The sequence below is a fragment of the Rhinolophus ferrumequinum genome, chromosome 6 (assembly GCF_004115265.2).
Source record: "Rhinolophus ferrumequinum isolate MPI-CBG mRhiFer1 chromosome 6, mRhiFer1_v1.p, whole genome shotgun sequence".
Classification (NCBI taxonomy): Eukaryota; Metazoa; Chordata; class Mammalia; order Chiroptera; family Rhinolophidae; genus Rhinolophus; species Rhinolophus ferrumequinum.
In genome coordinates, this window is record NC_046289.1 from 1451919 (window position 1) to 1461655 (window position 9737).

At 50.4% G+C, this 9737-nt stretch overlaps 1 protein-coding gene across 2 annotated transcripts; it reads left to right on the forward strand.

The window, feature by feature from the left end:
* The first annotated feature begins 2080 nt into the window (after nt 1-2080).
* Nucleotides 2081-7579, forward strand: ATP5MJ (ATP synthase membrane subunit j). 2 transcript variants are annotated; one of them, XM_033109499.1, is made up of 4 exons: nt 2081-2211; nt 5441-5564; nt 6669-6692; nt 7399-7579. In XM_033109499.1, exons 2-4 carry the CDS (start codon nt 5441-5443, stop codon nt 7431-7433), a joined length of 183 nt encoding a protein of 60 aa, XP_032965390.1. In that variant the 5' UTR covers nt 2081-2211; the 3' UTR covers nt 7434-7579. The 2 variants fall into 2 exon arrangements, with proteins under 2 accessions (XP_032965390.1, XP_032965391.1); XM_033109500.1 differs by lacking the exon at nt 2081-2211 and adding an exon at nt 2353-2615.
* Nucleotides 7580-9737: the final 2158 nt, after the last annotated feature.

The following is a 9737-nucleotide window of genomic DNA, read 5'->3' on the forward strand; positions in this document are numbered from 1 at the left end:
CATGTAATGTTAAAGAGAATATTTTTATGAAAAGTAACTATATTTACAAAAAAATTTTTTTCCATCTGAGAAGAGTGACATTTTTACATATTCAAAGATCTCTTAATGTCTGCCTTAATGGAAGACAGCTGGATTCTCTTATCTGTTTCTGTATTTGTTCTGTTGCAATATCACAAGTCACACAGCCTCAGGAAAACACCATACACTTATGAGAGAAGTCTAGTGAAAAAGACAACATCTTAACCATTATTATGAAAATAGTTTTGACCCCTCATGGGGCCTTGGAAACCCGCAAACCACACTTTAAGAACCACTACCCTAAAATGGCAATCCTTTCAATTTATGTGTGCAGCTTCATTTGATTATTTTCTCCGAAGCAGGACCATGTTCATTGTTCTGCCTTCCATCTAAACTCATTTCCTTCTGCCTGAATAATGAAGGATGATTTTTTTTTTTTTTACTGCAGATCTACTGATGATTATTCCCTCAGTCTTAGTTGGTCTGAAATGTTATTTCACCTTCTTTACTGAATGTTAATTTCCTTATGCATTGAATTCTAGATTGGCAGTTATTTTAAGATTTTCTCTTTTCCTTTAGTTTTCTGTGGTTTCAAGGTATTGATTTATTTTCATTCACCTGCCTGCTTAGTTCCTATAAGACTTTTTGAATCTTTGGTGTGTTGTTTTTTTTTTTAAAGATTTTATTGGGGAAGGGGAACAGGACTTTATTGGGGAACAGTGTGTACTTCCAGGCCTGTTTTCCAAGTCAAGTTGTTGTCCTTTCAATCTTAGTTGTGGAGGGTGCCGTTCAGCTTCAAGTTGTTGTCCTTTCAGTCTTAGTTGTGGTGGGCGCAGCTCAGCTCCAGGTCCAGTTGCCGTTGCTAGTTGCAGGGGGCATAGCCCACCATCCCTTTCGGGAATTGAACCGGCAACCTTGTGGTTGAGAGGATGCACTCCAACCAACTGAGCCATCCGTTAGCTCAGCGGCTGCTCAGCTCAAGGTGCTGTGTTCAATCTTAGTTGCAGGGGGCGGAGCCCACAATCTCTTGAGGGAGTCGAGGAATCGAACTGGCAACCTTGTGATTAAGAGCCCGTGCTCCAGACAACGGAGCCATCTGGGAGGCAGCTCAGCTCAAGGTGCCGTGTTCAATCTTAGTTGCAGGGGGCGCTGCCCACCATCCCTTGCCGGACTCAAGGAATTGAACTGGCAACCTTGTGGTTGAGAGCCCACTGGCCCATGTGGGAATCAAACCAGTAGCCTTCGGAGTTAGGAGCACGGAGCTCCAACCGCCTGAGCCACCGGGCTGGCCCATGGTGTGACTTTTTTCATCATTTTTGGATAATTCTCAGGCAGCTATTTTCTCTTCTAATATTTCTGCCCCATAACATCTCTTATGTTCTTCTAGAAATTTAATTACACATATGATGGATTTTCTTGCTGTATCCTGCCTCTCAACTGCTTGTCTCTGTTTCTGAATAGTTTCTTCTCAACTTTCTTCCAATTCAGTAATTGACTGTCTAATCTGCTGCTGGACTCATTAAATTTCTATTGGGCTCTTTTTCAAATCAGCTAAGTGATTTTGTTTCATTTTTTACGATTTCCAGTTTTCTGCTGAAATTTTCAGTCTTGTTTTGATTTCTTTGCACATAGTGCACATGGTTTAAGGCCTGTGTCTGTTAGGATCAGTGGAAGTCTTTCTATTGGCTACTGAGTAGAATTACTGTGCACAGAATCGATGTATAAAAATATGCAGATAAAAAATGCTACTACAAAGAGAAATGGCAAGAAAACCACAGAAACGGGCGATTCAACTTTTCAGCCTTTAACATAGCAAGTAAAGATGGCCCCTTTTCCACGTTGACCAGCTCGTCCGCTTTGTCCAGGCCCTTCCCAGTTTCAGCACTGAAAGTCCCACGTCCCAGACAAATCCGGACGGTTAGTCACCTTATTATGACACACACTCCCAAAGCCCCCTCCGCAGGCCCGGCCTCACTTGGCGGGCCTCCGTGCCTGCAGCATCGGGGCGGCCGCTGGGGGCGCTGTGGCGCGCAGGCGCGGCCTGGGAAGCTCGCTGGCTTTGGGGCGCAGCCGCTCCTTCCGCTTTCCCGGCACCGCTTTCCCGGCAGGCCCCGCGCGGCGCGTGCGCACCCGGTGACCTTCCCGAGACATACTGCGGGTTGGGACGGCCTGAGCCGCTGGTCCTACCGCGAGGTGAGTACGGGCACCCCGGCTAGCTGCTCGGCGCGAAACAGCCGGGACGGTGCAGGGACGGGACAGAGGCCGGCGGAGGCCCGGGGCCGGACCTGGTCCCGCAGAGGGAGACGGCGGCAAGCGGGAGCCTCCCCAGCCCTACCGCGCGGCCCCGTCTCTCCCCGCGCTGACCTTTGGGTCCAACTCCTCCCTCTGCCCGCGCGAGCTTTTCCTCCCCGGCCCCCTGAACTGAAGGGAGGCCTTCCAGCGGTTAGCTGGCGGTGCGAAGCAACGCCTGGGGCGCGCGGTCCGCCCTTTCCTCCGGCGTTAGCGCTTGGAACGCCCCCGTGTCGTCGTCCTCCTTTGATGAGGAGCAACCTTCGGCAGTTGAGAGGTTCAGCCACCTAGCCGAGGTTACCCCCCAGGTTAGTGATGGAGCCAGAGTCCAAGCCAAGAATTGTCACCCCACTTACAGTATCTTCTCTCCTGTCTACTTAAGCTTCCTGTGCAACACACTTGGTCTCCAAGTTATACCGTATATATGACCCGGCGTTGGGAGAGGGGAAACGGGACCAAAACCGGGTCAGAGGCGATGGTTGAAATTGTATGGAACTCAGTCTGTGAATCCCGGCCTGGGGCTCAACAGGTCAGATGTGTCCTCTCTGCGTTGTGAGGTCAGGTTATGGTTTGCTGTTAACGTGTCAAAAACTGCAGACTTAAACGGACTCGGTGGGTACCCACTTGACCTTTGAGTAGGATGGGCCTTTGAAGGAACAGTTCTATAAAACCCACTCGCAGCGGGGAGATGTGGATGGGGAGCGGGTCCAGGCGGGAAATGTCCGCACTGCCCAGATGGCCATCTGGCCTGGCTCATGGGGCCCCCGCCTGCCTCCCTAGTGAGCCTCGTCCGGAGTCTTCTCTCCTGGGATCCCAGTGGCTTAGTGCTGTGCCATCAGCTGGTATTTAGCGTTTTCTTCCTGGCGTTGCTGTGAGCATTTACTGAGTTCTGAGTCCACACCAGACACTAGGCTGGGTTTATGTTTCCTTCTTGAATTCCACCTAGCGCCCTGTGGGTCAGGTGGAGGTATCCCTGTTTCACAGAAAAGGAAACTTCTGAAAGGGCAGCTTCAGGGACTTGCCCAAGGTCCGGAGCAGAGAAGGCAGAGTTAGTGCTGGAACCCAGGCTTCCCAGGCTTCCGGCCCCATTGGTCCTCTGGGGCACCCTTCTCCGCACCCATTGCTGGGTGCAGGCGGGAGAGGAATGTACTCGATGCCTCTGAACTCTTCCTGTCTGGGGCCTCCAGACGCCTCCTCTGGGTCCTGTTTGGATCCCCTTGGGCACCTTCTCGAGACAGGGCGGTTGGTTCCTTGGAACCTCATGCTTTGACAGCATCTTAGTACAATCTGAGGACAGGAAGTGGAAGGGCTTCCAGGAGGACAGCCACATTCTTCAAGCCTTCAGGATCCTGCTTCAGCCTGAATAAGTTCTGTCCTGGGAAGAGCTGGAAACCAGGCCTGGGAACAGATTCCCATAGTAATGAGAAGCAGGGGCCTGGGTGACTGACTCTCAGATCCAGCTGATGGTCTCAGGCAGCTTTCTGTAAGCACCCACTTGTAGGGGTTGGGGAGTAGCGCAGGAAATAACTGTAAAATGCTTCGTGGATGCTGTTAAGTTGGTGTAACATCCTTAGAATAAAAGCTGAACTCTGTCGTGGCCTCCAAGGCCCTAAATGACCTGGCCCGTCTTCCCTTCCATAGTCCAGCCGTGATACTTTATATGTAACATGCACTCAGGGTGGCACACCAGTCACTAAACGCTTGGCACAGAGTAACTTCTCTCATCTTCACAACAGCCCTTTGAGGTGGGTACTGTTTGTATCTCTCTGATCCAGATGAGGAAACTGAGGCAGTTTAACTTAGCTGGAACGTGGCAGAGCCAGGATGTGAATCAGGGCCTTCCCTGAATCCTCCCCACCCTCCAACTTCATTCTGACCATGGCTCGTATGCTGCCATCCTGTACGCGTTCCGTTCACGTTTGCTGAATGAATAATGATCACACGGTCAAGGTTTCAATGATGGAAAGCCAGAGAAAGCTGCAGAGAAGTACAATTCTGTGTCACTCTAGTGGTGAGGTGAGAGGACAGCCCGGGGTGGGGATGAGGCCACGTCACCAATTAAAGCCAGAATAGTGTTTTCAGGTAAAATGGAAAGGATTAGATCCAGTTAATTCCTGACAGTGATTTGAATGGCTGTAGTTAATAGACCACTTCAGATGTTACAAAGCTTATTAAAATGAAAATGAGGGCATCTCATCTTAGAGTCTGTAGGAAATTATAAAGGTAATCAAAAACATTACTTTGAGACCTGCACATAAGAATGAACTGTGTAAGTTCAGAATTTGATGGCTTTTCCCAGTCAGATCCAATGATTAGTTATTTTTATTCGTGAAAGCAGTTCCATTATAATCGCAGCTCTTAGGAAGTGAACTTGTCATCTCAAGCTGTCTGCTTTGTATGTAGCAATAGACTTCGAGACTGGGATACATGTAAACAACGGTGACTGTAGTTAATAACACTGTATTGTTGAAATTCACTTAGTTGAAATTCATTAAGAGAACTTCAAGTTCTCAGAGGGAAAAAAAAAGGTGAGGTGATGGCTGTGTTAACTGCATGGGAAAATCCTTTCACAGTGTCTCCATATCTGAGGTCCCCAGCACTTTAAGTATCTTACAATTTTGATTTGTCAGTTCTACCTCCGTAAAGCCGATATTAAAACCGCAGGCCTGGGATACAGCTGAAGCGCGTCCCCAAGCCTTGGTGTCAGTCTCAGTCTTGACCATGTTCTTTTCCAGCTTTGAATTCTAACAGTCTTTAACATGATGATGCAAACATACTAGTGTTTCACTTTACAAAGATTTTAAAAGTGCTGTGTAATTTGGGGCATGTCGTTAGTGGAGGACAGCCATCGAAGGGGGGGACATTCGATGACACTGCAGGACTGCACAGGCGGGGCAAGTGCAGGGGCTTGAGGACTGAGGTGGCTGACGGAGCTCTGGGACGGCCTCGGTCGGGGCACTGACGGCTGAGACGAGCTTCACAAGCCCCGTGTGCGTGGGAATGGCTGTGGGGAGTGGGTCTGGCATATGAGTTAAGGGAAGTAGGGTAGAACTTGATGAGTAAATGGGATTCTCTTACCAGTTAGGTTTAAAACAATGGTCATGTAAATATTTGCCACTGTGTTCCTTTTCAGATGTTTCAAAGCCTCATTAAAAATGTGTGGGTCCCCATGAAGCCCTACTACACCCAGGTTTACCAGGAGATCTGGGTCGGGATGGGGCTCATGAGCTTCATCGTTTACAAAATCAGGAGTGCTGGTGAGTTTCTCCGTGTTTGATTCGTAGCAGTCAGGAAGAAAATGATTTTCAAAAGAAATCACAGTTCACAAAATGAACTTTAAAAAGCATCACAATTCACGTTGTAAAGGACTGATTCTGAAGCTGGGAGTGGCCATCAGAACCCCAGGGGTCCTCCGTTAAAATGTAGGGAGCACATGTCAGCTAACAAACATTTGGGGACTGTTGGGGGAATTTGAACAAGACCTGGATATCTTCCGTGTGACAGTGGTATTTCGAATGCATCGGAGCTGTCCTTAGTTTTAAGAAACTCAGGCTAAACTATTTAGAGAGGAAGTCATGATATACGATGTTTTATTATTCGTTTTCCATTGTTGTGAATGCTGGAAATACAGTCATAATAAAAATTAGGGCAGGGTTACCATGCACTTCTCAGTGGAGCCCAGATGGGGCCCAATCATGTAATAAGCGATTGGTTAAAGAGGAAAGAAAGGAGAACACTTGAATCACATGACTGGAGTTTGGGGTGTGGTAGGGAGTAAAGAGCCCACAAATTCTGAGGACTGTTTTGCTGCTCATAGGACATCTTGGGCAGAAATTTTACCACCTCTTGGCTTTGAGACATACTCGCTCTGTTTTCTGAAACCTTTCTGTAACAGCTTTTCCAGCATGAACTTTTCAGCCAAATGTTGATTTCTTCCCCCCCCCCCCCCCCCGCTTTCTTCCGCCTCCCTCCCCCCCACTCCCGTTCAAGCCGTTGTTTCTCAGTCTTGTTGTGTAGGACACAGCTCTCTGGCCCGTGCTGGTGTGTGAGCCTTGCGCTCCCCCCCCCGCCCCGGCTCAGGCAGTCGGTCACCAGTCGTGGGTCGGCCGCCGGCCCCTCATGGCAGCACACAGAGCCCACGGCAGCCCAGCTCCAGGGAGAGCTGTTGTTCACAATCCTAGCTGTAGAGGGCGCAGCTCACTGGCCCATGTGGGAATCGAACCGGCGACCTCGGCGTTAGGAGCACGTTGTTCCAACGCCCGAGCCACCGGGCCGGCCCCAATGTTGATTGCTACAAGGATTTGACTGAAGACTTTTTGTGAAACATTCATATGACCAACTTTCCTTTCCTTTTATTTTAGATAAAAGAAGTAAAGCTTTGAAAGGTAAGGCTTTTGCTTTTTAAATGGATGGGGAATGTAAAACACCATCTGACCTTTCCAGGACACAGTCTGTCACTGTTCTGAGTTGACATTGGCACATGGCTCAGTAAATGTACAAAATGCAATGAGGACACTTCAGCACATGAAGTGTCCTGCTGCTTATGGTCCAAATGTTAAAAACCATTGCTCACCCCCTTGGACCAAGTAAAACTCCTGTTAGCAGGAGTGATAGAAAAATGGGTTAATCAGAGGTGGTTGATGCCACCAGTCAGGAAGCACAAGTTAGCTGGGCAGGCACACTGCCCAGTGGGTGAGGGTGTGAGTGTAGGGGTGCGTGTGAGTATGGGGGGGTGGGGAGGTGTGAGTGGGTGTGAAGCAAAGCGCCAGTGAAGTTAGGCCCCCATCTGGGTGGTTCTTTCCTGTAGCCCAAGTGACAGTGCATCTGTGGTTGTTTGGGTCCTGCACAAACCCAGGCCTGGCTCCTGTCCTTTGGGGAAGAGATACTTCCCTGCCCCTCCATCTTTGCTGCTGTGTGCACGCACGTCGGTCCCACAGACCCTTAAACACGGGGCGTGCTGTATAGAAATAACCCTCCATAGTCCTTCATACTGTAGAAAACTCGTTTATACTCAGACTTGTTGGTACCACATGGTAAGCCACACTCTGCTTGTTCCTCCATTGGATCTATGTTATGCTTCTCTTTCAAAAGGTTCGAGCCCGGCACCCGCTCATGGCCATCACTAACCAGCCCTACCTGGGGGGCCCATCGGACGGACGTCAGCCCGGCTGTCAGTTTCAGCAAGCTCTGCTGGGGGGACCGTGGCCAGCACTGTGTGCTTGTAGAATGCCCTACCCTTCGTGGTGTGAATAAATGTACCTGTGAGATAGACTGCCTGCTCCCAGGGTCTTCTCAGCTCCCCCGTGTGCCCGGCGTCCGCTCAGCAGGTCTGGTGACACAGCACATGCAGTGGCTCGCTGAGCGGTTCCAGCCTTAGGAGTCCCGGGGCACTGACGAGTAAACATCTCGGTTACCGTGGCGTTGGGGACCAGATCTAGGCACTCACAAGTCTGATGTTCAGTAAACGCTTGTTACACAGATGATTCTGCTCCATGTGACCTGTGAGCCTGCCTTTTCCCTTTTGGAAAATGGAGATGATGATACGTAAGTTCTAGCGTAGAGCTTTGGGGAGATCAGTAAGAGAAGGTATAGAAAAGCATATTTAAGCTGAAATGCTCTCGTAAAAAGGTTATATTAGATCACATGGTAGGAGATTTCATCAGGAAGTCACTCATAAGGCAAAGTACATAATTGAAAATCAATTGCTATGTCTTCTAGTTTGGCTAATACCAAATGCTGCAAAATACTTTTCTCCGTCTAAAGCAATTGCCAAAACCCCTAGACTTGCATTTAAAAACAAAAAAACATTCTAAAGCAGTAGGCTTGGGGTAGAAGTGAGCCCAGTCTGGAACCTAGAGCTTTGCAGGTTGGTGGAGGCCTGGCTGTGGAATAGACGGCCCAGGCCCTGGTCCGTCTCCTGTAAGGGCTGCCACCAGCCCGACCTTTCGTCTGTGACCTTAGCAGGTAGTGGCAGGTGTGGCCCACAGTTGGTGCGTGATGAATGACTGCCATAGGGTCTCTGAGCCTCGGTTTCTTCTTTCGTAAAATGGGGATTGTAAGGCTTGCGGCAAGATAGTGAGGCTAGTCAGGCAGGTTGAGAAAAGTGAGTGCTTTATTCTGCGCTCCCGGGCGAGGTTCACAGGTCCCGCAGATGGGGGCCGGCGAAGTCGCGCCCAGGGTAGAGGGAGGTTTTTGGGGTGGGGGTTGGCTGTGTGCGGTGGCAGATGAGCAGGCCCCCCAGCGCAGATCGGGCACGAGCGGCTGTGTCCGGAGTTGCTTATCGCACCAGCCGTCTGCTGCCTTGTCTGGGAAACACCAGGGGCCTCAGTCTCTGTCATGCGGGGAGGGGTCTGACTTGGCAGAGGGACATGACTTGGCTCCTGGGGACGGGTCTGACTTGACGGGGGTATTTTTGGCTCCTGGCCGCTTTGACCATGCCCGTAGCTGACCTGACGGGGATCACATCTGCCCGTCAGCCTCACTAATGGCGTCACTTTGGCTCAACGGAATTGGTGTGAGAGCATTGGGCAGCCCAGTGGAAGTCTGGGGCGGATCGGTTCTAAGGGGAATCACCTTTTCTCTGCAAAGTGTTCTGTTCTGCCTGCAGAGGCTGAACCCACATAGCGGTTCAGAAAGACCCAACCTTAGAAATTAAGAGTGTGGGCCACCTGTTCTGAGACTGGAGCACAAGTCAGACTCACCGGGGGGGCTGTTCCCAAGGACCGGTCCGATTCTGTTGGTCTGGGAACTGGCCTTTCTCACAAGCTCCCGGACGAGCTGGTGCACAGCGACCACACTTGGAAAAGCTGCTCCATACAGAGCCGCACCCACCAGGGACCTTGTGTCCACTGCACTGTTCACCCACGTGCCCCGTGGGCACATTGTGGCTCATCCAGTTCTAAGAACCAGACGAGGTCCCACTGTACAGAGTGGGAAACAGACCGTGGGAGGGTCACCTAGCCAGTGCGGGGACTAGGACCTGAAGTCTGGTCCAGAAAGGGAGGAGGTGAGGACCAAGGCAAGTGGCCCTTGCAGGGGACAAAAGCGCCAGTGTGCCCTTCTGGGAGCGCGTCCCCCTTATTACCTGTAGGTTCCTTCAGTTATAATCATCTGGGTAAAGAAAAACTTAAATAAAGATGCTTATCACCCATCGCGAGCCGTCGCCTGACCATACCTTGTGCAAAGCAGGGTGAGGGGGGCCGTTGGGATTTCTTGTGAGGGGAACTTAGATGAGATAGAGCAGATCTGAAACGTGCACCTGTCTGGTGGCTGCCTGCCTCAGTGACGTTCTGTGGATGTCAAAATAGACGACCCCACCCCCACCCCAGGGAATTTTGCTAGAGCTCAGCCATGCTTTTAAAAGTGGGACAAAACATTTCCCTGCTACCCCAAGTGGTTTCCTGTCCCCAAGACCATAAGTGGAGACTGGG

What these genes read in the sequence shown, in the direction of transcription:
- ATP5MJ (XM_033109499.1), top strand. Translation starts at nt 5,441, where the DNA reads ATGTTTCAAAGCCTCATTAAAAATGTGTGGGTCCCCATGAAGCCCTAC. An exon ending in TTACAAAATCAGGAGTGCTG is followed by an intron (nt 5,565 to 6,668) that starts GTGAGTTTCTCC and finishes CTTTTATTTTAG; the next exon opens with ATAAAAGAAGTAAAGCTTTG. An exon ending in AAGAAGTAAAGCTTTGAAAG is followed by an intron (nt 6,693 to 7,398) that starts GTAAGGCTTTTG and finishes CTCTTTCAAAAG; the next exon opens with GTTCGAGCCCGGCACCCGCT.